We start from the raw sequence: 26,278 nt of genomic DNA, 5'->3' as shown, positions 1-26,278 counted from the left end.
CTGAGATCATGACCTGAGCCGAAATCAAGAGTCAGATGCTTGACCAACTGAGCCACACTGGTGCCCCAGGAATGTTTTAAATTTAAGGTATGGACATGATTTTTTTAGACATTTGCACACTTAATAGACAATAGCATAGTGTAAACATAACTTTTACGGGCACTGGGAAACAAAAATTCATTTGATTTGCCTCATTGCGATACTTTATTGCAGTGGTCTGGATCTGAACCAGCAATATGTCTGTTCGTACCAAAGAAGATAGCTATCTCCATCCTGGACATAGGAAGTTAGCTAGACCTGACCTTTTCTGAATTGAGCCTCAGCTCAGATCCACTTGTAATTGATGATCAGAGACACCAGGAGAATCAGGGTAGCAAACACTTATTGGCTGCTCTGTGCTGGGTGTAACACTAGATGCGTTGCATTCATTAAGTCATTTTCTGTTCACAACAACCCCTTGGTAATGCCTCATTTAAGATGAACTGAGGTTTAGGTTGACATTTGCTCAAGGCCCACGGTGACGTGCACGTGCTGGCATTACAATGGCTCTGTCTGACCCCAGAGCCACTCTGCAGTGGTTCACACACCCTCACAACGCTGCCCCTCTGGACTTCTGTCAGATAAGAACAGACAGAGGCCTTGATGTGGTATAGGATCCATTTCCCACAGAAAAACCACCTGCTTGTGGACTGGATACTCCTCCCTTCTAAGAAGCGGTGACATTCCAAGATGTGATGATGATGAGTGTCAGGTTCTGTGCTTGGGACCAACTGTGAGACCAAGCTTACAGAGGGAGGCCGCATTAATAGAAACCTAGTATCTCGAACATGCAGATCAAAACCTGCTCTATTCTACCTATCCAAAGTTATAGATTGGTTGCTAGATGGCTTGCTAAAAGAGGGAGGTCCCCTTAACAAAAAATAGAGTGGAAGAATCAAATACGTGAAAGGCTCGCACACATGAAAGATGTGCAACAGTATGTGACTTAGTGGGGCACACTGAGACCCCTGGTGGAGGCCACAGGAGACGGAAGCCAGCATGGCACATGGATAAGTCTGCCCCACCAATGTCTCAGGAGATGGAAAATTCACTGGGACTCTGTGCAAGGATCACCACTGCTAACGTTTTGAGGACACTTGCTCTGTGCCAGATCCTGTGCCAAATGGATTACAAAAAGTATCTCAAATAATGCTCACCCTGGAAAGTAGTTTCTTTTATTTCTTAAAAATTTTTAATTTTTTTTTCAATATTTATTTTGAGAGAGAGAAAGAGAAAGCACCAGCTGGGGAGGGGCAGAGAGAGAGGGAGACACAGAATCCAAAACAGGCTCCAGGCTCTGAGCTGTCAGCACAGAGCCTGATGTGGGGCTTGAACTCACAAACTGAGATCATGACCTGAGCCAAAGTCAGATGTTCAACCGACTGAGCAACCCAGGTGCCCCATTTTTTTTAATGTTTATTTATTTTTGAGAGAAAGAGTGTGAGTGGGGGAGGGGCAGAGAGAGAGAGGGAGACACAGACTCCGAAGCAGGCCCCAGGCTCCGAGCTGTCAGCACAAAGCCTGACGTGGGACTTGAACTCATGGACCACGAGATCATAACCTGAGCCAAAGTCAGACGCTTAACCAACTCAACCACCCAGGCACCCTTCGAAAGTAGTTCCTTTTAACGTTGCCATGTTTTTCGGTGAGGAGACTGTGGGTTTTGAGAGATGGCTTGCCCAAGACTGATCCACAGACTTTTTACTTCATGGCACCTCTCCAGCACAGGCTAGAGAGCCACACGGGGCGGGGACAGGGGAAGTTGAGGAAGGGATTCTAGGATCAGAAGGGAAACTCTATCAGATGACTTTGAAGGACCCCCTTCCTGAGAGCGACTGATTTTTTCCTAAGGCAGAATTCCTGTCACCTGCTCCAACAGGTCAGAGCCAGGCAGAGGCTGGGGTGACTAGTAGGAGGTGAACAGAGCCATATTCCAACCCCAGTTTCCTGCCCCTGCCTTTCTGTGACTCCTTAGAATCAGGCTTAGGAACCTCCGTCTCCCCCCCCCCCCCCCCCAACCACCACCCTTCAAAGAGCAGAAAAAGGAAATGAGCAGACTTGACAGTGCGGAGCTGTGGCCACAGGGTGGCAGCAGTGCCTCACTGCAGAGGATGGCTCCAGAAGCCCAGGTGAGATGGGTCCTAAGCAGCGCTCTCTAGTGTGAAGACAGGATCAGTCTGCAGAGATTTGAAGCAATCCCCACTGTGTGGGCTCTGAAACCTTGTAGTCTCCTTCTGTATCCCACTTTTCTGTCCACAAGCAAATCTCTGAATAGTGATCCCATTTTCAACCCTCCCAAGAGCCATGTAGGCAAGGGTGTGAATGGTCTGGATGACCCCAGCTGCAGCCACAGTCACGGCAAGGATCAGGCTCCGTCATTCTGGCTAATTCTAACCCTGGCTCTTAGTTCCTCCCTCTGTCCCGGGACATAATGCCTAGCCCTTCTTTAGAAGACTTCCTCTATGCTTTTATTCTCTAAGGAAGGAAAGAGGAGGTGATCAATTGGCGCTCTCCAACCTATTGAGAAATCGGGGGTTCTTGAAGGCCCCCCAGGGCCTGGCTCTGACAACACATCTGCAATTAATGATGCTTCTTGAGCTCTGGAGACAGGATTTATGCATCTAATAAAGTCTCTAACTCCAGGCTTAGGGGTTGGGGGCCGGAGGCTGGGAGCAGGAAGTCCCAGGGGTGCCATGGGAGGGGGTCCCAGGCGGCTCCTAATGGAGCCGTGCGTTTCCATTGCCTGCTCTAGATCCCCCCTCAGGCTGCTGTGGGGAGGGGGCCGGAGCACAGCAGGTATAAGAGGCGGGTATAGCTGCAGGAGGGCAGATGGCAGGATGGATTCCAGGCGGGCAGCGGTGCTGCTGCTGGTGCTGCTGCTAACAGACTGGGGCTGTGCTGAAGGACCAGGGGGCCAAGACGAAGGACGGCAGATCTTCGTGGTAAGTTACCACCCCCTCTCCATGTCACCATTTTTCTGTCTCAGCGGGAGGCTTGAGCTCCAAGTTCAGATACTCTGGCTGCCAGTGTCTTCACTGGGTCCTCATATCTGAGGAAATGCCTCCTCAGCTTCCCTTTGCCTGGTGACCTAAACGTCCAAGGCCTTTGCCCATCTTCCTTCCCCGATGGCCCTGTACCACAGGAGGAAGACAGCAGGCCCCGCCCGCTGCAGGAGGCCCAGACCCCTGGGTCATTCCTGCACTCCCTGCTCCAGGCCATGCAAAGACCCGGCCGAAGCTCAGCCTTTCGGTTTCAGCCCCAGAGGTGAGTCTGAGAGGGACACTGGGCAAGGCAGGGGCCAGAGGGACAGGAAAGGGGCAGGGGGCGATCTGGGAGGGGCTGAAAGGACCTACAGCTGAGGATGGATCTCTTCTAAGGTTTGGCAGAAACACCCGGGGCTCCTGGAGCAGCGAGCAGTTGGGTCCCCGAGCCGGGGAGGAGCTCAGCGCCCCGTTCTGGAGCCTGGCTGCCCCTCAGCGCTTTGGGAAGAAGTGACACATCATCCCTTGATATGTTTGCGTGCAAGGCTCACAACTGAAAGTGCCGCATCTCCCTTACCCCCCTCCCACTCCCCCCCAACCCCCCAAATAAAGCTGTCCAGCTTCTGAATCCATGTGTTTGCCTGTATGAGACTTCAAAGGGCTGGGGGAGAGCCCTGGGACCAGAACCACGGCCCCCTCCATCTCCACAAAACCCGAGCGCCGCAGGAGCACAGGCGGTGGGGCCCCCGGAGGTCACTGTACCTAGCCTCCTGCCACTAGAAAGGCAAGTGTGGGGACGTGTGGGGAACCAGGTGGGGAGGCACAACAGGGGAGGCAATCTGGTGCTAACCTCCTTTGTCGTCAGTACCAGTCAGAGAAACCAGAGCAGACGTAAGAATCCAAGAGGCAGCGCGTTTATTCTGGGCTCCAGAGGAGAGCCCCCTGATTTCATTCCTACTCGTCACCACCAGTGACAGGAGGCCAGATCTTGAGCCAGCCAAGGCCCTGGGGTCCCTGGCTCCTGGCCCTGTGTCCTGAGCCTGCAGGCAGGCAGTCTGTGTCAGAGGTAGAGACGGCACCTCCAGGGGTACCAGAGCTGAGCAGACACATAGGCTGGGGGCAAGAAGGGCAGGGAGCAGGGGTGCACATCCGTGAGTCCGGCTGGGGCTTTATTTGCTGCCCGCCATGATCTTGAGGTACTGCAGGGCACGGCAGGCAGCCTCGCCGCGGGCTGCCTCCCTGGTCGCTGCAGAGCCGTGACACACGGTAGCCGGCTGTGTGGACAGCTCCACCAGACACTGGCAGAGCCCACTCAGGCTCAGTTCCTCTGGAGAGCAAAAGAGAGGAGGGAGGCGTGGTTGGGTGGGAAGGCAGAGCCGGGAGGGGTACATCCACATCACCATCATGCCCTCCCCCACCCCCGTCGGCCCATCTGTACTTGCTCTGCTTCAGTCCCCACCATCCCCGGCCTCCCCACTAGCCATACCAATATCCAGATAGCTGACATGGAAGGCCTGCTCCTCAGAGAGCTCACTGAGGACACTGCAGCAGGCAGGGCCCAGAGCACCTAAGGCGCCCAGGGAGCAGCTGCGGAGGGACAGGATCTTCTCTCCCACTGAATTTCGCAGAGAATCCCAGGTGCAGCCGGGGCCCCGGTTCCGAAGTCCATCCAGGCGGGAGCCCACACCCTGACAAGATGGGGACAGTGAGAAAGATGCAACCACGAGCTGAGACCCAGGCACCAAACGTTCAATGCCAAGGAGGGAAAAGCCCACAGAATGAATGCTTCATCCAGCTTCCTTCCCCGAGTTGGCCCCTCTAACTACTAGACTCTGGACCAGGGGTCCAGGCAGCCTTCCTCATGCCAGTAACAGCAGGCTGCAGGGCCCCTGCCCCGGGTCAGCTCCCCACAGCACTCACCAGGCAGGCCTGTAGCTGAGGCTGAGAGGGGGCCCAAGGAACTCTGGGTCTGGTAGGAAAATGGGGAGAAGCAGGCCTGGGACCTGAAGAGGCTCACTCCCGAGCGACAGGCCCATGTCCCCAGGGCCCTGCCTGGCATGGAGGATGGACCACAGTGCCTGGCCCGCACAAACCACTCACAATGGAGAAGTGATCGTCATCAGGCTCTGCCTCATTCCCATCCCGGGCATCCAGAGGCACCGTGTGCACTCGAAGCAGCATTTTGGCCGCCGCGTTACGCTTTGCCAGCTTTTTGGAAGTGCCACTGCCTGCGTGTGGGGAGAGGGTTGCTGGATTATGATCCCCAACAGACCCAGTGCTTTCCACCCAGCTCAAACTTGAAGGTTGAGGGTCCCCTCACGGGATGTCAGTTGGAAAGAGGAGCTCTGGACCTGCCATGCACTTGAGAACCTGGTCAGCCAGAAGGGGGGCAAAGGGCAGAGTGCAAGGGAGAAGCCAGGAGGAAGGGAGCCGAGCCAGGGACTCAGCCAGGACAGCGGGGCTTTGGCAGAGAGAGGCTAGGAGCTGCCTGCGGCCGGGGCTGGAGTAGCTGTAAGAACTCCCCTCCGCCCGGTTACCAATCTCAACGAAACGCTCCACTCGGCAGGTCATGGTAAACTCTTTGCGGTGGGCCGGCCCAGACTCTTGGGTCACCGTGTACTCAGGCAACCGCCAGCCTTTCTGCACCACCAGCTCCTTGGAAGGGAGAGACAAGGGTGTGCAAGGCTGAGTGAGAAAAGACTCGTCCTCTCCTTCCTCCCCTGGGAGCCTCAGGTTCCAGGTTAGAGGAGGAATAAAGGATGTGGGAAAAGCCCTCAGAACAGGGGAAGAGCCCCACATGACCGTCCCTCATGGCCCCAGGTTCAAGGGAAGACAAGGCATGCGTGGGAAATGAGGATGGGGGCACACCTGCAGAGCGCCAACAGGATTGCACTCGGACTGCTGAGGGGAGACGGGGGGCTGCACCTCCATGGGGGGGCTCCTGAAGGAAAAAGGGTCCAGGCCAAAGCTGCTGGGGCTGTCCCTTTTGCAGCTCCCCATGAGTCCTAAGCCCTGCTTCGGCGTCCCCATGACCATTTCCCTACACCCCACCTGGCAGGCAGCTGTCTGTCCAAACATCCAGCCTGCTTCCTCCCCCTCCCACCCAAGTGAGGTCTCTTCCAGGGCCCAGGCCCACTGAGATTTTTCTGGAACAAAAGATCATCACCTTGCCGGGACAGTGGGAGAGGGGCTGTATATCCAGTCCCTGGAAGCACCTGATGGGACGCACACACAGGACCATCATGTGACCAACTCAGAAGCAAATGGGGCCTGCAAGACCCTCAGACATGGCCAAATGTCATCCACGTGGCTATTTAAAAATCATAAATTCCCTCCTGTCCCAAGAGCTTACCAGCTGGTACGAATTCTTCAAATGCTGGTCCCCAACTATTCCATCCTGTTTACTCTCAGACTTGCTCCTGCCTGACCAGCCTGAGTCCAAAGGCTGGGGGACCAAAAGCCAGGACCCCTTCCTTCCCACCCACCCCCCCGCCCCCTTCAGGCAGTCAGGAAACACAAGATACCTGGTTGGAACAGCAGATGGAACAGGAGTCGCAGCCACTGCAGCAGTAAAAACTGGAATGTCCTCAGGCAGTGAAGAGTCTAGGGGAGAAAAAGAACTTCCCGAGGGGAAGGGGGCCTTTGATTCACACCCATGTGTTGGGCGGGGGGGCGGGGGGGAGGGTAGAGGGTGGGGACCCAGGTCCTCCTGACCTGCCCATCCCCTAAGAAAACTTCTTCCACTTCAGCCAAAGACTCAGGGAAGCTTAACCACCAGCGATCCTTTGCTGCCAAACACTGGATCAAAAAGACTGAGAGAAGGGGAAGGAGGGTCTCTTCCTACTCAAGAAACACGGAGGCTACAAACTCCAATGAACGTGTGGAGGAAGGAGGGACAACGTGCTAGACAGAGGAGGCGTGCTGGGGAGTGGCCCCTCTAGCCTCGGCCTCCGCCCCGCACCCTCCCGAGCCTGGGCCCAAACCACAGCCACAGCCCTTTGACATTCCCCCCCAAGGATCCTTCACAGCAGCAGGAGCCCTGGAAGCATCCAGCTCGTCCAGAGGACACTCTCAGGGAGAGGCCCAGGTTGAGGCGGCTAAGTGTCACCAGGCCAGCCCTACTGGGCAGAGGAGGTGGCCGCACAGGGGCCTGCGTTCCTGGCAGGGCCTCTAGGAAGCCTTGGCTGTTCCTCCCTCACCTGCTGTCCTCCAGGGCCGGCTCCAGCATGCTCCCCCCTTTGAGGTGTTTGAGGGCCACCTCAGCTGCCTTGTGCTTGGCTGCCTTCTTGCTGGGGCCCTGACCTGGGAGAGGGGCGTGGGCAATACTGGACGTCACTGGGAGGACAGAAGAAAAACCAGCATCCCACAGCCTCTCTCCTCACAACTGGAGGGAGTCAACCAAGCCCCACTCACCAGGTGCCCCTGCCCAAGACTGGAAGTGTTACACTAGCTGCTGGAAGGAAGGGCTTTTATCTTCCCAGGAGCTCCCCAAATCAAGTCATGCCGGACATAAACTGCTCCTGAGTTCACACACCTTGGGGTGCGGATTCTTTCCCTGCCTTACTTTCCCCTGGGAAGCACTTTCTTTTCTCTCAATACAGATAGACGACTGCAAAGGTAGAAAGAGGGTAGGCTCTAGAGTCAAGGCCTGGCTCTGCCACTTACGAGGCATGGGACCTTGCACGAGTCGTTGCATCTCTCCGGGTCTCACTTTCCTCATATTCAACATGAGGATACTACCATCTACGTCACTGGATTAGACTGGTTTAAGATTAACTGGGAATTTGGTCAAGCACCTGGAACAGAGACCAGTGCAGCCGACACATACTCCCCCAAATACTTCACTGAGACTTGGGTTTATCTCCCCCTTCTCCTCTAGGATGATGGCAATCTGCCAGAGCACTGTGGCCGTCCTGCTTGCTCCTCCAACTCTCCCAAGTCCTACCCACCTCCTCACAGACCCGTTTTCCCAATCCAGTCAGTGGCTTTTCCCCTGAAATCTCTCCTTCCCTCACTGGCCTCAGAGAAGACGACTGGGAAGAGACTCCAAGAAACAAAGCCAGTAGGGCCCTGTGAATGCACACCCCAGCCAGGCTGCCCAAGCCTTCCTCACCAGTGCAGCTGGTGTCGCCAACGGTGACCCGGAAGGTGAAATTAGGCTGGTGGGCTTGGCCCTCGGCTTTGAGAAGGTCGTACACGGGCGTCTTCCCTATTCTGGTCCCATACTCCTGCAGAAGGCTGATCGGGGTCTTGCCCGGGTTGGCTGCCAGCATTTGCTCTATACTGAGGGAGGCGGGAGGCACAGACCCTCATCACACCTCCAACTCTGCACCCACCTGGCCAAGCACTATCAAACCCAGGCACACCATGGGGGACATAGGGTCCAGGGGACCCCGGACAGTACAGCAAACACTAGCTGGATTCAATGTGGAGTAGAGATGCAGGCTGGGAAAGCAGGGTCCACTGCCCCCAGAGCAAGCGGGGAATGCACTGTTCCTGTCTCGGTTAGGGAAGAGGATCCTGTACCCCAGTGCAGGTCGCAAGTGCATGTCCCCTGACACAGTGCAGGCCAGGGACCCGGTACCCACCAAATGCACTGAAGGTCGGGGGCATTAAAGCCCAGTGCCCCAAGTGCAGTCTGGGAACCGGGCCAACCCAAACTATTTAGAGCAGGAGGCAGTGGCCACTGCCGGGATGCATGCCGGGAACCACGGCCCACTACCCCAGTGCTTGCCGGGAACAACCCTCAGGCCAGGTGCATGCTGGGGCCGCGCCGCTAACTCCTCCGCACCGCGCCACGCTTTTCGCCCGGCAGGGATCGGTACGAGGCGGCTCACCTGGGCAGCCCGCAGCCCGTGGTAGTGCCGGAGCCCTGCTCCTCTTCACTCATTCCCACCTCCGTCCCCGCGGGCGCCACCGTGACTGCAGCCTCCACGCGCCCCAATACACAGCCGACGAGCTAGGGCCGGGGCCAAGCCCCGAGTCGCGGCCGGTCGGGCCCGCCGCGGGGCATGCTGGGACATGGAGTCCCCCGCCCACCTGACTCCATGAGTCTCCATCGGGAGGGGAGCTATCCGACCCACAACTCTCCGCGTGGTTTGTCCTGCCAGGCAGCACCGCCTTCTGGGAGGAGCAGAGCCCTCCACTATCGCTTCCCGAACTGAGGGTGGTTGTGTGTGTGTGTGTGTGTGTGTGTGTGTGTGTGTGTGTGTGTGTGTGTGTGTGTGTGTGTGTGTGTGTGTGTGTGTGTGTGTGTGTGTGTGTGTGTGTGTGTGTGTGTGTTTTAATAGCGTTCCGCCTTTTTTCCGCGTCCACTATCGCTTCCCGAACTGAGGGTGGTTGTGTGTGTGTGTGTGTGTGTGTGTGTGTGTGTGTGTGTGTGTGTGTTTTAATAGCGTTCCGCCTTTTTTCCGCGTCTCCCCTCCCCGGGGCGGGCATGCGTACTAGTAGAGTGGAAGAGGCTAGAGGCGGGGTGGTGAGGGGTAACTCGAGCACCCGGTCCTTTGAATCCCAAGGAAACTACAAAACCCAGAAGCTCGTGCGCCATATTTGTCGCAGCTGGAGGGGCAGGGTCAGGCGTGCACGGAAAGCTTCGCGGTATAATTGGTTATTTCCGATTGCGCTGACTTGCTCCAGCAGATTGCGATTGGTTACGTTACCTAGAAGGGCGGGGACAAGGAAAGAGTCAGTTCCCCTTGGCCCCGCCTCTTTTCTGAAGAGAGGTTGTGATTGGTCCAGTAGCGAGGCGGCTGTCGGATCCTAGCTCTTTGCAGGCTCGGAGGATGGGCCTTCCTTACCTGGACGCGGGGAGGAAATTGTTCTTTGCCCCTCGAGCGGTGGAGCAGGCCAAGTCCATCTCAGGCAGTTCCCCTTCAGCGCGCGGCCTAAGCTCCTGGCCCTCGAGCCTTCGTCTCACAGCATCTGCTTCCTTTTCCTTCACCCCCCTTTCCCTTAATTCTGGCCCGCAGCCTGTCTGGTTTCAGTTCTTTTCTAAAGCCTGTTTAGAGTGTCCCTAGTCAACCTTGTTGTAGCTGGCCAGGAGACCCCCTCTGGGTGCTGAGAATCAGGCTATGGTTGGGACAACAGGATTAGAAGGACACAGCATTCCTTCTGCTGTGGGTCTTGGGTCTCTCAGCTGAAGAGACAGCAAGAGAGGATTCTGGTCTTTTAAAACGAACCCACTAATCTAGGTGCAGAGCAGAACACGTATTTTTGAGTTCCAGAGCTCCAGTCTCTCCTCCCCAAAGTCTCACGACCACGGAGTCAAAAGATGTAGGGGAAATCTTGTGACCTTGGAGAGAGATCACGAAAATGTCTGAGTCTAATGAGTGTTCTGAGAACGGGTCAGGTAGTGGAGGTCCAGAGGAATGTCGGAATGATAATGAGCAACACCGAAGGGGGACGGGGCACTGAGCTGAGTGGATTCCAATTGGGTAGAACTGGAGTGGTGACAATTAGGGGAAGGAAAGCTGGCAATAGCGGTATGACAAGGGAAGCAATGCTAGAGCTCTGAGCGGGAGTGGGTGGGGGGTCCCATGTTGAGGGGCTGCTGTCTAAGCGTGTAGGAGGGAGTTTATAAGGCTGGTCATAGAGGGCTCCTACGGAATCAGCGTAAGGCCCGAGGTGCGACTGCCACCAGACACCGCCTGCAGGGAGGTGAGGGGCCCAGAAGGGCCAGGGAAGAGCCTGGAGTGCGCCGGATGGCAGCAGCAGGCTCCTTTAAGAGGCCGGCGGCTCCAGCGCAGCATCCCCCGCTCAGGGCGTGTCCGTCCCGGGGGGCCAGGGGCGGGGGCCTTGGAAGGAGCGGGAGTTCGAGCCGAGTGGGGACGGGGCTAGGGGTCGGGGGGTGGGGGGAGAAAGCTGGGGCTGACACCCGTGCACCCGGACACCGCACGAGCATCGCCTGTGGCAGCGCCCCGGGTCCGGTCGAGGGCAGCGGGGGGAGGAGAGAAGGAGGAGGAGAAGGAGGAGGAGGCGGGAGCAGCATCCGGAGCCGAGCTGCAGCAGCGCCGCCTTTTGTGCTGCGGCCGCGGAGCCCCCGAGGTGAGAGCCTGGCCGAGTTGGGGGGGGGGGGGTAGAGGGCAGGGATGGGTCCCTGTCCTGGGATCCGGGTGCAGAGGGAGGGTCGGGATGCAGATGTGGCGGGGTGGGGGAGGGTGGCGCGGGGATGCTGAGGCTGTGGGGCGGAGGAACTGGGGACCTGGACCCGACGTCTGTGGTGATGGGAAGGAGGGGAACGGAGCGGAGGGACGCCGCGGCCCAGCTTGGAGACGAAGGGCCTCTAGAGCTGGAAAGGACCGTATGGGGTGGGGGTGGGGGAGATGATTGGGGGACAGACTTAAAGGACAGCGGACAAGAGAACGTCCTCCTCTCCTCCCACTCATCCTCCAGAAGGGGAAGAGGGAAGGAGGAGGAAGACTTTGGGTCCCCTCAAGGAAGGAAAGGAAGGACGGGGGCCTGATGCGCCCACCGTCCACCTCCCCACCACCCCCACTCCCACACTCGGCCCACTGCACCTGAGGGTTATAGGCTGAGAGCACCTGTGCCTGGATGCCCAGGTGATGGTCCTCCTCCCCTTCCCTCTGATGCCCCTAATCGCCTCCAGCTGTGGCATTCACCTTCTCCATCCAGCTGTTGCTTCCTCCCCTCCCCCATTCATTTGTGGCTTTCTCCCTCTTTCTCACCTCCTGTGTCTCCCCTAACCCACTTCCCCAGCCCAGGCCTTTCAGGAACCTCCTCCCTTTCCCCCCAAACATTTCTCAAACTCCTGGGCTTAAAAATAAGCAAGAATCTGTTCCACACAGTTGTGACTCCTGATAACCATGGTGTTGGCTGAGGAGCGGGAAGAGAAGGGGTCAGAGGCTCTATAGCTAATGGACGGAAATTGGTGGGGTGCCCCTGAGCATAGAGGGAGGAGTCCCACCTTTAGCGACTTTAACTCTGCACCTGCTCCCTCTTGGGAGGAGAGTGGGTGGGTGGCCCTCAACCAAGAGGCAGTGTGCTTGAGGTCTATGCCTCACCCAGAGTCCTCTTGGCCACAGCAGTGCCTCCCTCCAAATAACATTCCCTTCCAACTCGTGGGTTCGACTCCATGGCTCTGGGAGCTCTGATTTTCAACTTGAGGGTCATACCAAGGGAAGGCGAGCACAAGGGATTCAGGAAGGAAAGGGCTCAAGCGCTCCCTGGCCTTCCTGTCCAGACAGCAAAGTTCCCCAGAGCTTCATTCAGGGCCTGCTCTCTCCCATCTCACGCTTCAGGCTGGCCGAAATCACTTGCCCTCTCGAGCCTGCCACTCATCCATTCTCACAGTGGGCACTGAGGTGATGCTGGGGAGACCAACAGCGTGATACCCAAACTCCAGCACCCATGAAAACACAACTAAATACCCATTCCCGGATCAAACCCCGTTATGAGCAGAGGAGGCAAGAAGTTTAAGTGAGGACTGGCTTGGACGTCCTGTGTGTCCTTACAGCTGAGGGTGACAGAAACCCTCTCAAAACCAGGTGCTGTTTCCCAGTCCTTCCCCTGGAAGTAATAATGTGGTCATCTGGCTTTGCCAGGAAGAGGACCCTAAGTCCTAGTACCCACCGCCCCAGACTCACCCAGTGGCTTCTCACGTGTGGCCCTACCTCTCTCTTGCCTGGGCCCAGAAAGAGGAAGGGACTAGGGAGTCAACCCCTCCAGGAGCCCCTCCCTGGGCAGAAGGAGGATACTGTGGAGATGGGCCAGCAGGCCCCACGAGGGCTTCAGGAGGGGATGGTCCCAGAGACTGGTCCGTCTGCTTCATGTGCTCCCAGAAGTACCAGGGTCATCTGTGTGTTGGGTGAAAGGTGACGTGAGGAGGCAGGGACACTATCGTAGAGGCCACTCAGGATCATCCAGGATAAAAAGCCATTGGTCTTTGGTTCCGTCTTTCTTTGCTCTCCTTTTTTCCCTCGTGTTTGCCTACCTCTCTTTCCACCTGTACCCTCTCTGCTGCAGATGAGGAAAAGGGGAAGAAGGGAATCACATTTATAAAAAATCTGCTACTGCTTGTTAGGCACTTTCCTCATGGCTAATGTTTATGGGAGCTTCCTGTGTGCGAGGTACTGGGCTAGGAACTTTATTTGTATTCTCTTCCTAGCGTCAAAAACAAGACTAAGAGTTGGGTAATGTTATCATCTCTATTTTAGGGATGAGGAAACTGGGGGCCCCTGGGTGGCTCAGTGGTTGAACGTCCGACTTCAGCTCAGGTCATGATCTCAGGGTTCGTGGGTTCGAGCCCCACGTCAGGATCTGCACTGGCAGCACGAAGCCTGCTTGGGATTCTGTCTGTCCCCTCCTCTCCCTGCCCTTCCCCTGCTCGTACTTTCTCTCTCAAAAATGAAAAAAAAAACATTTATTAAAAGCAAAAAAAGTCATCTGTTCAAAGTCTGAAAAGCAGTTAGTGGCAAGAGCTTAGGTCTTGAACCCGGGCCTGCTGCCCCAGGCCTGTCTTCTTAGCCACCACGTTATATACTGTGGTACCACTGTGCCCTTTCAGAGAGAAGAAACAGGTTTGTTCAGAAGTCTCTTACTCCAGGTTGCCCACCTGGTCCGGAGCAGAGACAGGACCTCAACCAAGTCTCTCTGATTCTCAGGCCACCCACCCTCCCTGGATAGCACACTGTCCCAAGTTAGATGACAGGAATGGATGAGCACTCTGAATTTTTATTTCCTCATTTTCAATTCAAAATCGATTTTTTATTATTTTATTTTTTTAAGTTTATTTATTTGTTTTGAGAGAGAACAAATGAGCAGGGGAGGGGCAGAGAAAGGGAGAGTCAGACTCCCAAGCAGGCTCCATGCTATCAGCCCAGAGCCCAATATGGGGCTCAAACTCCCCAACCGTGAGATCACCACCCAAGCCGAGATCAAGAGTCGAACGCTTAACCGACTGAGCCACCCAGGTACCCCAATTTGTTATTATTTTAGAAATAATTCAAAGTTATTACTGAAATATTAGAAAAAATCGATAAGTCACAAGAGAAAAATAAAAACACCCACAATCCCCCCTACTTAGAAACTGTTACACTTTGGTATCTGTCCTTCCAGATCGAGCAATCGATCAATCTTTCTTTATTTCTTTATTATTTTTTGTCTTCCACATCTTTTTAAATGTACACCCCCACTCAGGAGCTATTTGTTTGAATGTGCTGAACTTCTTCCAGGTCCACCTGAGGGCCTGAGTAGGAGGGACCCTGTGGCCCTTCATACCTTGCTCCTACCCCTCCCTCCCCTTCGCTTCTGACCTCAAAGGGTAGGGCTGAGGGGTGATCCTGGGCCACATTGGCCAGGGGTTGAGTACGGAGTGCAGGCCTTCTCCCTTAGCCGAGAGGGGAGTGGAAAGGTAGGCTTTGCAGAGGAAGGACTGAGGATCTGGAGGGGCAGTGGCTGGGGACTCTAGCACACCACTGCCATTGTGACCTGCTTTCCCTGGAGCCTGAAGTCAAGATTTGTCCTGGGGAAGTAGAAGGTCAGAGACCAAGTCTCCCTTTTTCTGGTCAGACAGAAGAGATGGCCTCTCCAGAATCCACAAAGAGAGACCTGGTGGCCAGCCAACCAGGAAGACAAAGCCAGGAGCCAGGCACTGTGTTCAAGGCATTCCCCACATCATCTTAACCCATCCCCCCACCCCATAAGATAGGGTCGGCAGTCTTGGAGGGATTATGGTCTTTAACTGGTGGCAAAACTGAGGTTCTGGCTCTGATCTCTCCAAGTCCAAAGTTGGCTCCTTTTTCCTAAATGGCCCTGCCACCTCCCCCAGCCCTGTCACTGCCCAGCCTGCTGGAAGAAGAGGTGGTGGCAGCTAGGGGGTCTCAGGGCTTGACCTGTATATGGCCCCAGGTGGGGGGGGGGGGTGGAAACGGCTGGATTTAGAGGTGATCCCCAGTGTACCCCAGGTTCTCAGGGGGAGACATTTCCCCCTCATGCAGGTATTGAGAAAGCTGTAGTTCTTTCCCTGTGTGAAGAACTTTGTATTCAAAATTTAGAAAAACAGCTGCTGCCAGTGGCCAGGAGGCAAGGTCAGGAGAGGTCGCAGTCCCTTACCCTGTCAGGAGCTCCAAAGCCCGCAGAGGTGGAACTAGCGTCCCAACATCTTGGGTCTCCTTTCCCTGCGAAGACCTGCCTTCCCACCCCCACTGGAGAGAGCCGGGGAGTCTTCCTTTTATTCTTGAGTGCACAACCGGGTTCAGGACAGGGGTGAGTGCTCAGTGTGAAAGCCCGCAATTTAGACAGATGGCCTTGCCTCTCCACCGAGCCCCCAAGACTGCCAGACATGCAGCTTGGCCTTGAGATTCTGCTGTTAGAACAGGACATTACAGGAAAGAACTCAAAGGGTTCCCTGGCCACAAGCCTCCAGCACCTCAGACGGGAGACTCCAGGAGGAAGAATAAACGGGGTGACCTCCCTGCCCCCGTCCCCACCACAGGCTCCTGAGGGGGCACTCTGGGAATCACCAGCAAAGCAGAGGATCTGGTAGCTGAAACTGAATTAGGACCTCCCAGGGTGTCCGGAGAGCCTCTTCCCCTGGCGGATGTATAGTTTAGGGACCACTCTGTCCCCTCACCCAATCTGGAGTTCTGCACAGTAAGCACTTGGTAAATACGGTTGACAAAATGACCGAGATATCCACCCCCTCCTGTCACATCCCCGCCCTCCCCCCATGCTCTGCATAATTGATGGCTAGGGAGACAGCTCCCCTCCCCCAGGGTGACTGAATGTCTAGGCCAGGGGCTCCAAGCCCACGATCTGCCCCCAAAGCCCTGGCGCCAAGGCCCAGCTGGGGGGGACAGTGGGACACAGCTGGCAGGTTGGAGATAAAGGAAACCGTGAGGGGGTGTGTTGGGAGAGGAATCTCCAGTTGACTGCAGCTCCCTGGGGGCTGTGCTTCCCCTTACTCCCTCAGGTCAGACTGGATGGGCCACATTAGTCAAAGAACAGGATGGGGGCTGGTCTCAGGAGCCTGGCTAGACTCCCTCCTTCTCTCTGGGTCCCATCTCGTACTTCGGGTACTCCCACCGCCCTAAAGACAAACAGGTGAAATGGCTTCTCTCTCCGTCTCCCCAGTTGCTAGTCCTGGATACCGGAGGGGCCTCTGGGGAAGCCTGGTGACCTGGAGGGAGGCTTGGCGGCAAGTGTCTGAGCATTGTCATCCTAGTGGCCAAACACCCTGCGAGGGCTGAAAACTTCCTTTTAAAACCTAGGTGTTGTGCCTAGTCAAGGCTCAGCTTCTAAATAGGAAAGAACTGGGAACGGCGCAGATGGTCTCCGCGTTTTCCAGTTCTTTCTCAGCTACTTTTCCTCAGCGTCCTCTCTGCTTTTCACATCCAGTTGTTCAGTCCATCCTTCCCAGATTTGATTCTGCCTGCGCTTCGCTCTGTTTCAGTCTCTGTGAATCTCTCAGCTCGTCCCTCCCTCCCTGGGTGTGCCTGTGGCCCTTTCTGTGTCTCCCTATCTCCCCATCTCCTGCTTTCTCTGTGGCACTGCACCCCCGATGCCAACCCAAGTCGGCTCTCCCTCCTCTCGGTGCCCCGGCTGAAGATTTGTCTGCATGACGGGTCAAGGGAGGTATGCGAAGGAGGGGAGCACGCAAGCGGCCGGCGGAGGGCACCGGGGTCCGTCCCCCGCAGCCCTCCCGGTAATCGGCACATGGGCCTGCCCGGGTCAGGGGCGGGGCCCAGGCGCAGCCCCGCCCCCGCCGTCGCCGCTCACGTGACTCTGGGCTAATCTTGTCCTGGTGACTTCACACGCCGCCTCAGGCCCAGTCGTCATGGTTACGCCGCAGCGCCCAGCGCTTCCCCCAACCCGCTGTGTCCCCTCCCCTTCCCCGCCCGGACCCCCTCCTTCCGCCGCCGGGCCCCCGCCTGGTCCCAGCCACGCGCCCCGCGCCACGTGATGGCCGGGAAAGAGGTCGGGAAGGGGGAGGGGGCGCCGGGGCCGTAACCCCTTCGTCCCCGCCTCGAAGGGCCCTCGTTGGGGCTTCCCGCGGGACCTGCCAGCGGCCCAATCCCTCCTGCCCTCCTCGCTGGGCACCTGCCCGGCGGGAGCGCTTGGGGGGCACAGGCGAAAGCCCTCGGGTCCTGCAGAGTAAATCCCTGGCTTGTGTTTGTCTTTGGCATTGCAGTGTGCATCTAACCCCTCCGAGGCGCCGATAGCTTGTAGCATATGTTGAGGATTGAGAGGCTGGGTCTGTGACTTCAGCTTTCTGAGCCTTAGTTTCCTGCAGAATATAAAGGGACCAATGGTAACGGCTCCTTCCCTGGATGGTGGCGAAGAGCCAGGGAGCTACTGAGTACGTGGTGTAGGGACGGTCTTGAAGACGACCGTCCTGCCAGCGCACCTGATGCCTGGCGAAGCCCTGGGATCCCGCGCGCGAAAGCTAGGGGCTCTCCAGGAGTCCAGGCTCTCAGAGGAGTCAGACACGCCCGAACACACCGTGCATCCAGGATAATAGGAGCCATGACGGGGGAAGCACGGGGGGGGGGGGGGCTGTGCCAACCCCAGAAGGGACATGAACTCAGAGTGGCGGGGAGAGGGAGGAAGAAGACTTCGAGGATGGAGATTTGGAGAGATGGGGCTTGAGAAGAGAAGGCCTGGGGGTGGAGCTTGAGCCTCTTCCTGGCTAAGGCACCCTGGGCAGATTATCCAATACCTCTGTCACTAGGGGTGAGTTTCATTTTGAGGATTAAATGAGTTAATGCGCCTACTGACAGAGGCTAACATACATAGGAAGCCTTCGGTAAGAGTTTGCCGTTATTATTAGATGTCCTGGCACAAAAGCCCGACGGTATCCTGGTATCAGGCACAGTTCTGTATGGCCCGGGTACCAACAGCAGTGGGAGAGGAGGCTGGGGAGGGACCAGAGCGTGGAGATGAGGCTAGGCTGCTGGACCAAGGGCGGTGAGGGTCACTAAAGGGTTTGAAACTGAAGAGGGGGTCCTAGCCAATCTGTGTTTTAGAAAGATCCTTGAAAGGGCTGGTGGAAAATGAAGCAGGGGGAGCCAAGAAAGTATAGGAGACTAGGAGTCAGTTGTTCTGGGCTAAGTGACGCAGCTAACGAGGCCTGAACTAAGACAGTAATGTAGGACTCAAGAGAATAGAATGGCACTGGGTCAGCTTTACAGATGGCCAGATTCAAGTAGGGACCACCTGAGGTGCTTGTTACATATGCGGGTTCTAGGCCCACCCCACACCCAATGAAAAAGTCCTTGAGAGGCCTGGAAACTTGTTACAAGAGCTGAGACCATCCGAGGTGCCAAACCTCTAGGTCTATCTGTGTCATCATCCAGTGACCCCTTTTTACGTGTGGATTCCTGTCCCTCCTCGTCCGTTGTGATTCCGAGGCTCTGGTGCAAGGGTTCGGGGAGGACCCTATTCTGAGGAACAGTTAGAGGATCCCTGCCCTCAGGAATCCTCACATCTCATGATTTGTTAGCTCACTGGAGGTGGAGGGAGACAAGACCAGGGCTCCAGCTGTCAAGCTCTGGGCAGGTTTGGGATAGGTTGAAGAATTCGCTGTGCCTGAGTGAGAGCTCGCTTACCCCTTTGTACCGTTGGAGAAATTGAGGCCGGGATCCAGTTTGCCCGAGGTCACACAGCCAGGAAGTGGCAAAGGCTAGAATTCAGATTTTTTTTTTTTTTTTTTTTTTGGTTTAATGGTTACTTTTTAAATAGCACCTGGTTACAAATTGGGACACATCTCCCCTGTCTGGAAAGCTGGTCCTTGGTTTGGGCAGCTGGGGATGGGAATGGAGAAAGAGGAAAGGAGATGGGGCCTTCTGTAACCACCCCCCTGGGGGAGCAGCAGATCAGGTGGCAGTGCTAAGGGGGGTGAAGCAGTAGGCAACCTCGTTCTGACACCGCTTCTGTACCTACTCTGGGTCCGCCTTTGCCCCCAGCTGTGTGTGTGCTCCCCCCCCCCCCCCCCCCGCCCTCGGGGACAGGAGAGCTGATTGGTTGCGGGCTTCACTTACTGGCGAGGCCCGGGTGTATACCCGTGAGCCCTGGAGAGGGAGACCCAGATGGGAGCCCTGAGTGTGCCTTGGGATGACTCTCACCCGAGTTTAGTGTCCCTGAGAGGCCTCGGCTGTTTCACGTGTAAGTACACGAGCGGGAGCCCCGGGTGCAGCACCGGTATGTGGGAGGCCCAGGAACGTCATCGAAGAGTGCCTGAGCGTCACCCGCCTGTGCCTCAGTGCGAGGGAGATCTAAGTGTGTGCCTACTGTGTGTCTAAGGTTGAGACTCAAAACATGCATGCCTGAGAGACCTTTATGTGACCTGTGTGTGTGCATGGGAGCTTCAAGTGGAAGAAAAATGAGCTCCGGAGGGGACTTTCAGTAATCTTACAAGGCTAAGGGAATTAGTCTGTGACCAGAGTACTTGAGTTTCAGACCTATCTTACCAGTATGTACATACCTGAGTGGGGCTGTTACCTGTGTCTGCTTGAAAATGATACTCAGGTATGTTACTAATAGATGCTTGAGAGCCAGCTTGTGGATCGGGTTCCTTAGAGGGGTCCCAGGTGAAACGTGGAGGGTACCCGAGGGCGAGGGAGGCTGAGTGTGGTTTCCAGGAGGGCTGTGGTGAGCCCAGATCCCCCACCCAGGCCTCCCTGCCTCTGGGGTGAGCGTTCCAAGCTGGCGCACCTCGGGCCCACTGTCCCTCCTTCCTTTGTTTCCATAGGGCCCACCGCCGGCCACCACACCGGGCCCCAGAGGCCATGGCCTGCCTCCACGAGACCCGCACACCCTCCCCTTCCTTTGGGGGTTTCGTGTCCACCCTAAGTGAGGCGTCCATGCGCAAGCTCGACCCAGACACTTCCGACTGCACCCCCGAGAAGGACCTGACGCCTACCCAGTGTGTACTTCGAGATGTGGTGCCGCTCAGCGGGCAGGGTGGGGGCGGACCCAGCCCCTCCCCAGGAGGAGAGCCACCCCCCGAGCCTTTTGCCAATAGTGTCCTGCAGCTTCACGAGCAGGATGCAGGGGGCCCAGGGGGAGCCACTGGGTCCCCTGAGAGTCGGGCGTCCAGAGTTCGAGCAGATGAGGTGCGGCTGCAGTGCCAGAGTGGCAGTGGCTTCCTGGAAGGGCTCTTCGGCTGCCTGCGCCCCGTCTGGACCATGATTGGCAAAGCCTACTCCACCGAGCACAAGCAGCAGCAGGAAGGTAGGCCGCGTCTTCGCGGGGGCCCGTCTCACCGAGATCTGTGGGCCCTCGCCGCCTCATCACCTGATGACCCTTTGCTTCCCCGAGCCCAGCCACAGCCCCTTATCCGTCCACCAGCCACCGACTTCCCTGCCTCGTAGGATGTCCGTCTGTTCCCACAGCGGGCCCCCCAAACCTAGTCTTCTTGGTCTGCTTTGGCTGCTTTTCAGCCTCGGCCGCCCTGAGTCACTTCGGCCGGCCCAGCGCTTTCCCCCCGCCTGCCCATCACAAGGCCGAGTGTGGCTTTCTCTGAGCCTTGTGGCACTGTGCCTCCTGTTCACAGACCTTTGGGAGGTCCCCTTTGAGGAAATCCTGGATCTGCAGTGGGTGGGCTCAGGGGCCCAGGGCGCTGTCTTCCTGGGGCGCTTCCACGGGGAGGAGGTGGCTGTGAAGAAGGTACGGGACCTGAAGGAGACTGACATCAAGCACCTCCGAAAGCTGAAGCACCCCAACATCATCACCTTCAAGTAAGGGCCAGGGCAGGGGCCACTCTGCTGTGGGCAGGGACCTGCCTGGGCAGCAGGGATCAACTCCACCTTTTCCTAGAGATGATGCCCGAACAAGCTGGGTGGGAACGGGGGCTCCAAGTGTGAATCAGGGGAGTGCTGGGCTGGCTGAGGCCCTCACACCGCCGTTTGGCCCCCAGGGGCGTGTGCACCCAGGCTCCCTGCTACTGCATCCTCATGGAGTTCTGCGCCCAGGGCCAGCTGTACGAGGTACTGCGGGCCGGCCGCCCTGTCACCCCCTCATTGCTGGTTGACTGGTCCATGGGCATCGCCGGTGGCATGAACTACCTGCACCTGCACAAGATTATCCATAGAGACCTCAAGTCCCCCAAGTGAGTAAGCAAGCACGCACAGAGAAGCTGGTGCGCGTGGTCTCCTGCAGGTGACCCCACCTCTTAGCGTAGCCGTGTCCCAGCTTCCAGACCCTGTCCTAAGCTCATGTGGCCGTCTCAAAAACCCCTCTCAAATGACAGTCCTGTCTCGGGAGGGCCGTGGCAAGCCCCCTACCTCTGGGTGTCCCAAGGGACTTCACACAGGAAGTTAGCTGCTGCAGCTAGATGAGGTGCGGAGGGGCCTGGACCCCAGCTGACTACGATCTTTACCAGCATGCTAATCACGTACGACGATGTGGTGAAGATCTCCGATTTTGGCACTTCCAAGGAGCTGAGTGACAAGAGCACCAAGATGTCCTTTGCAGGGACAGTAGCCTGGATGGCCCCTGAAGTGATCCGCAATGAGCCTGTGTCTGAGAAGGTCGACATCTGGTGAGGGCCAGGTTGAGGACTGCGACTGGCAGGTGGCCAGCCCCGGGGAAGGAGGGAGCTTTGGGGGCCTGAGGCAAGGAGAGGAGCCTGACAGCCAGGGCCTCTCAAGGGAGCCCCTCCCAAGGGATGTCCCCTCTTATCTATCCCCAGGTCCTTTGGTGTGGTGCTGTGGGAACTGCTGACTGGAGAGATCCCCTACAAAGACGTGGATTCCTCAGCCATCATCTGGGGCGTAGGAAGCAACAGTCTCCATCTGCCTGTGCCCTCCAGCTGCCCGGACGGCTTCAAAATCCTGCTTCGCCAGTGCTGGTAAGGGTGGCCTGGCAAAGCTGGGAACACAGGGTTGTTGCTGATGATTAGCCAGCACCTAGGACCCAGGCATCCTGAACACAGAAAAAGGGACAGACCTCCCTCATATGGCTTTCCAAGGCCCCTGGATTCAGGGCACGGGTCAAGGGGACTGCAGTTTCCAGCGGAGTGTTGCTGGACTGATCCAGAACCTGCGAGGGTACAGTAAATCGCGCAATGCAACACTGAGCTAGTGGCATCCTCGTCTGTAAAACAGGGACACCAGTGTCTGCCATCCAGAGCTGCTCTGGTGCGCCTGCGAAGGGCAGGCACGGCTGCCCAGCATGGGGGTTTGAGCCTCAAGTTGGCCGCCCTAGAACTCAGGAAGGAGGAGGGCCTTGGACTCCCTTTTGGGACCTAGACTCTGAACGGAGGGTTGAAGATTTCTAATCTTTGGTTAACCATTTCCCACAGTAGGTTTCTTTTAATGGAATGAACTCAGAAAAAGGTGTTTTGGCAAACAAGTTGGAAAACAGGATTAGATAGGCTTCCTTACTGCGGGACTTTTGTCACAGAGTACATTCTAGGATTCTCCAGGACGTGCTTTGGAGAAGGATGCCCTAGTTCCTTTCTGGTCTTCCCTGAAATAATCCCTTTGTCTCCTCCAAACTCCATTCCCTCCAGGAACAGCAAGCCACGAAATCGTCCATCATTCCGTCAGATCCTGCTGCATCTGGACATAGCCTCAGCCGACGTCCTCTCCACACCCCAGGAGACTTACTTTAAGTCCCAGGTGTGCTATGGGTGGAAAAGGAATACCTCAACTCCTGCCCTGTGGGGAGGCGGGGAAGGGCCGACTGGATGGCAGGTTAGCTCTTTAAGAGGGCCGAGACCCCATCTTGACCAGTCCTACACCTACTCCCCTCTTGCTCCTGGTCTGTAGCAGGGCAGCACCTGTATAGGCTTCCTACGGGTGTGAGGTCGGTCCCTCACCCCTCATTGTCTGTCCACCCCCTAGGCAGAGTGGCGCGAAGAGGTAAAGCTGCACTTTGAAAAAATTAAGTCAGAAGGGACCTGTCTGCACCGCCTAGAAGAGGAGCTGGTGATGCGGAGGCGGGAGGAGCTCAGGTGTGTGCCTGTGTCTGGGAAGGGGACACCTTCTGTCTGGACAGCAGGGACCATGGACCAGTTCCCAGAGACTGGGACAGATTACGGCACCAGGTGACTCTAGGTCACCCAGGAGACCCTTCTGCCTGTTTCAGACACGCCTTGGACATCAGGGAGCACTATGAAAGGAAGTTGGAGAGAGCCAACAACCTGTACATGGAACTTAATGCACTCATGCTGCAGCTGGAGCTCAAGGAGCGGGAGCTGCTCAGGTAACCACGTGCTCCCCGTGCATCAGATCTCCAGTCTTCATGGAGCAGTGTGTGACGCAGTGAACCTCTTGAGCCTGGATCCCCCTTTCTGACCACATGCCCAACTGAGGTGTCTGGTCTTTAGGAGGGAACAAGCTTTAGAGAGGAGGTGCCCAGGTCTGCTGAAGTCACACCCTTCCCGAGGCCTCCTGCATGGGAACACGATGGAGAAGCTCATCAAGAAGAGGAACGTCCCACAGAAACTGTCACCCCACAGTAAAAGGTGGGACCAGAGTTCACAAGTGCCAAGGTTTAAGAATGGTAAGGGGAATGCCGGAGGCATGGGTAGAGGTCAAGGAGGCCAGGAAGATTGATCTATAGGTGGGGAGATGTGCTTCATACTACCCAAGGTTAGGGAGGGCTTTCAGTGGGTCAATTTGTGAATCTCAGACTTGTACTTTTTCCCTCTTCCCCCAGGCCAGATATCCTCAAGACTGAATCTTTGCTACCTAAACTTGATGCTGCCCTGAGTGGGGTGGGGCTTCCTGGGTGTCCTAAGGGCCCTCCCTCGCCAGGACGGACTCGCCGTGGGAAGACTCGTCACCGCAAGGCCAGCGCCAAGGGCAGCTGCGGAGACCTGCCTGGGCTTCGTGCAGCTTTGCCGCCCCATGAACCTGGGGGACCAGGAAGCCCAGGGGGGCTAGGAGGGGGACCCTCAGCCTGGGAGGCCTGCCCTCCAGCCCTCCGTGGGCTCCACCATGACCTCCTGCTACGAAAGATGTCTTCATCGTCCCCGGATCTGCTGTCAGCAGCACTGGGAGCCCGGGGCCGAGGGGCCACGGGGGGAGCAGGGGATCCTGGCTCACCACCTCCAGCCCGGGGAGACACCCCGCCGAGTGAGGGCTCAGCACCTGGCTCCACCAGCCCAGATTCACCTGGGGGAGCCAAAGGGGAGCCACCTCCACCAGTAGGGCCTGGTGACGTAGGGCTGCTGGGAACTGGAAGGGAAGGGACAGCGGGACGGGGAGGAAGCCGGGCTGGGTCCCAACACTTGACCCCAGCTGCACTGCTGTACAGGGCTGCTGTCACCCGAAGCCAGGTAAAGTATGGGGTGGTTCCTAAGCTCTTTCCCTTTCCTTGTTCTCCCTGGGACCCCCAGTCCGTAATTCATTTCCCATATTAGGTTTTCATCTTAAACCATTCCCTACTTAACCCTCATGACTACGTTCCCTCCTCGAGTCCTTGCTGACCTCGTCTTTTGACCACAGTCCCCTCATCTCTCCTGTAGAAACGTGGCATCTCATCAGAGGAAGAGGAAGGAGAAGTGGACAGTGAGGTAGAGCTGACATCGAGCCAGAGGTGAGTGACACAGTACAGGAGGCAGGGACACGGTCTTGCTTCTTGGGCTGCAAGGCATGCTGACTGTAGCCCCTGCCTCCCCAACATACAGGTGGCCTCAGGGTCTGAACATGCGCCAGTCACTATCCACCTTCAGCTCAGAGAATCCATCTGATGGGGAGGAGGGCACAGCCAGTGAGCCTTCCCCCAGTGGCACACCTGAAGTCGGCAGTACCAACACGGATGAGCGGCCGGATGAACGGTCTGATGACATGTGTTCCCAGGGCTCAGAAATCCCACTGGACCCACCTGCTTCAGAGGTGGTTCCTGGCCCCGAACCCAGCTCCTCATCCATTCCACACCAGGACCTACCCAGAGGGGAGCAGGTAAGTCACAGAAACAGCTAGGTATTAAGGGGCAGATGCTTAGTCATTTGGGATCTACTGGGTAAACAGGAGCAGAGGCCAGAAAGCTAGGTATTTAGCCTCCAAGTCACTCAGCAGCTGAGCCCAGTTCCCTCCCTATCAAAGAGCAAACATCCACATGGTAGAATTTGAGAGGCCCTAGGATAGAGCACATAGTATGGTTAGTAGGTTAGCAGCGTTGCTTGTATGTATAAATTGCAGCCAAGAGCAATCCTGAAACCAGGAGTCTGGTGCCTTGGTAATGGCCTGAGCAAAGATCTGAAGCAGTGAAGTCTGAACTGCTGGCTGTTACAGAAACCTCAGTGAAGGATCTTGAAGGAATCTATTTTCTTTGTAATGCCAAGAGATGTTGAGCCTCACTTCACTGCATTTCTACTCTTCACAGGGCCCTCCCAATTCTGAGGACTCAGACTGTGACAGCACTGAACTGGACAACTCCAACAGTGGTGAAACCTTGCAGCCTCCAGCCTCCCTCCCTCCATGAAAGCCACTCTTATTCCTGTACATAGAGAAATATTTATATAAATAATATATAAGCGCCACATAATCAACAGAGAAAGATGGGGCTGTCCCAGCCTTAAGTCAGGCTCAAGGGAGTCTGACCCCTGACCAATTCACCTGAAACTCTAGGGATACTGGCAGCTGTGGAAGTGAAGGACAAGCACTACCCTAGAGCTGTGGGTGCGGGCAAACTGGCCCCTTCCTGCTTCACCCCATTATGTTCAGCAAGCGGTAAGGCAATAGAAAAGCCAGACTTGCCTCTTATGTTCCTCTATACTCTTTCCCCCCTGACCCTGGGGAGGAGGAAAGGGAGCCACTTAGACTGCACTTTTTTTTTCCCCCCCGTTTACTCTGTTTACACATTTTGCACTTGGGAGGAGGGAGGCTAAGGCTGGGTCCTCCCCTCGGAGGTTTCTCAGGTGGCAATGTAACTAATTTCTTTGTCCCTCCATTTCTCTGCCCAAGCCCTGGCTTAGGGCCTAGGGGGAGTTTAGGAGATTGTGAAAGCATGTGATGGCTCAGGCTGAAGAAATGGGATGTTGTTTTAAGTCCCTGCTTTTATCCTGGTGCCTGATTGGGGTGGGGACTGTCATATTGTAACCCCTGTGAAAAATCTTAAAATATAACCACTCCATGCAGGCCCAGCTGTTGAGGGTTTTTTTGATGAATGTATGGGGTAGTACACATGGTCAAGTAGGAGCCTTAGGCTCCATACATTATCTGAGACTCTGGACAAGTTACAAATTAGTCCCTCCTTTTATGTGGTTTTTTTGTTTTTTTTTTTTTTTTTACTAAATGAACATCACTTAAAGTTCCAACCTTCTAAAATTATCTGCAAAAATGGGAACAGGT

General features: G+C 56.3%; 3 protein-coding genes across 4 annotated transcripts; 2 read left to right on the top strand and 1 right to left on the bottom strand.

The window, feature by feature from the left end:
• The first annotated feature begins 1,573 nt into the window (after positions 1 to 1,573).
• On the top strand, positions 1,574 to 3,648 carry NPFF (neuropeptide FF-amide peptide precursor). Its single transcript, XM_047067407.1, has 3 exons — positions 1,574 to 2,981; positions 3,182 to 3,303; positions 3,417 to 3,648. Exons 1-3 carry the CDS (start codon positions 2,655 to 2,657, stop codon positions 3,532 to 3,534), a joined length of 567 nt encoding a protein of 188 aa, XP_046923363.1. The 5' UTR covers positions 1,574 to 2,654; the 3' UTR covers positions 3,535 to 3,648.
• Positions 3,649 to 3,912: 264 nt separating this feature from the next.
• On the bottom strand, positions 3,913 to 9,342 carry TARBP2 (TARBP2 subunit of RISC loading complex). 2 transcript variants are annotated; one of them, XM_047066975.1, is made up of 9 exons: positions 8,858 to 9,342; positions 8,134 to 8,303; positions 7,220 to 7,322; positions 6,545 to 6,640; positions 5,889 to 5,961; positions 5,558 to 5,675; positions 5,121 to 5,248; positions 4,507 to 4,708; positions 3,913 to 4,347 (listed from the first exon to the last, which is right to left on the bottom strand). In XM_047066975.1, exons 1-9 carry the CDS (start codon positions 8,908 to 8,910, stop codon positions 4,190 to 4,192), a joined length of 1,101 nt encoding a protein of 366 aa, XP_046922931.1. In that variant the 5' UTR covers positions 8,911 to 9,342; the 3' UTR covers positions 3,913 to 4,189. The 2 variants fall into 2 exon arrangements, with proteins under 2 accessions (XP_046922931.1, XP_046922932.1); XM_047066976.1 differs by lacking the exon at positions 8,858 to 9,342 and adding an exon at positions 8,609 to 8,802.
• A 1,653-nt stretch (positions 9,343 to 10,995) lies between these two features.
• On the top strand, positions 10,996 to 26,201 carry MAP3K12 (mitogen-activated protein kinase kinase kinase 12). Its single transcript, XM_047067079.1, has 14 exons — positions 10,996 to 11,063; positions 19,726 to 20,207; positions 20,530 to 20,713; positions 20,893 to 21,084; positions 21,358 to 21,516; positions 21,667 to 21,825; positions 22,489 to 22,597; positions 22,823 to 22,932; positions 23,067 to 23,183; positions 23,308 to 23,445; positions 23,640 to 24,261; positions 24,451 to 24,521; positions 24,613 to 24,886; positions 25,311 to 26,201. The coding sequence occupies exons 2-14, from the start codon at positions 19,763 to 19,765 to the stop codon at positions 25,407 to 25,409; spliced, it is 2,679 nt and encodes an 892-aa protein (XP_046923035.1). The 5' UTR covers positions 10,996 to 11,063; positions 19,726 to 19,762; the 3' UTR covers positions 25,410 to 26,201.
• The last annotated feature ends 77 nt before the right edge of the window (positions 26,202 to 26,278 follow it).

The sequence above is a fragment of the Lynx rufus genome, unplaced genomic scaffold (assembly GCF_022079265.1).
Source record: "Lynx rufus isolate CCGP_SWC_20201006 ecotype Redwood Valley unplaced genomic scaffold, mLynRuf1.p SCAF_7, whole genome shotgun sequence".
Classification (NCBI taxonomy): Eukaryota; Metazoa; Chordata; class Mammalia; order Carnivora; family Felidae; genus Lynx; species Lynx rufus.
The sequence above is the reverse complement of the archived record's forward strand: the minus strand, read 5'-3'. Positions and strand labels throughout refer to the sequence as shown.

Bases quoted from the DNA above. Each gene is read 5' to 3' on its own strand.
- NPFF (XM_047067407.1), top strand. From the start codon at position 2,655: ATGCATCTAATAAAGTCTCTAACTCCAGGCTTAGGGGTTGGGGGCCGG. The intron at 2,982-3,181 runs GTAAGTTACCAC...CCTGTACCACAG, and splicing joins AAGGACGGCAGATCTTCGTG to GAGGAAGACAGCAGGCCCCG. The intron at 3,304-3,416 runs GTGAGTCTGAGA...ATCTCTTCTAAG, and splicing joins TTTCGGTTTCAGCCCCAGAG to GTTTGGCAGAAACACCCGGG.
- TARBP2 (XM_047066975.1), bottom strand. From the start codon at position 8,910: ATGAGTGAAGAGGAGCAGGGCTCCGGCACTACCACGGGCTGCGGGCTG. The intron at 8,304-8,857 runs GTGAGCCGCCTC...CGCCTCCCTCAG, and splicing joins ACGGGCTGCGGGCTGCCCAG to TATAGAGCAAATGCTGGCAG. The intron at 5,249-5,557 runs GTAACCGGGCGG...CCCCACACGCAG, and splicing joins GGAGCGTTTCGTTGAGATTG to GCAGTGGCACTTCCAAAAAG.
- MAP3K12 (XM_047067079.1), top strand. From the start codon at position 19,763: ATGGCCTGCCTCCACGAGACCCGCACACCCTCCCCTTCCTTTGGGGGT. The intron at 23,184-23,307 runs GTAACCACGTGC...TCTGGTCTTTAG, and splicing joins AAGGAGCGGGAGCTGCTCAG to GAGGGAACAAGCTTTAGAGA. The intron at 24,887-25,310 runs GTAAGTCACAGA...TACTCTTCACAG, and splicing joins ACCTACCCAGAGGGGAGCAG to GGCCCTCCCAATTCTGAGGA.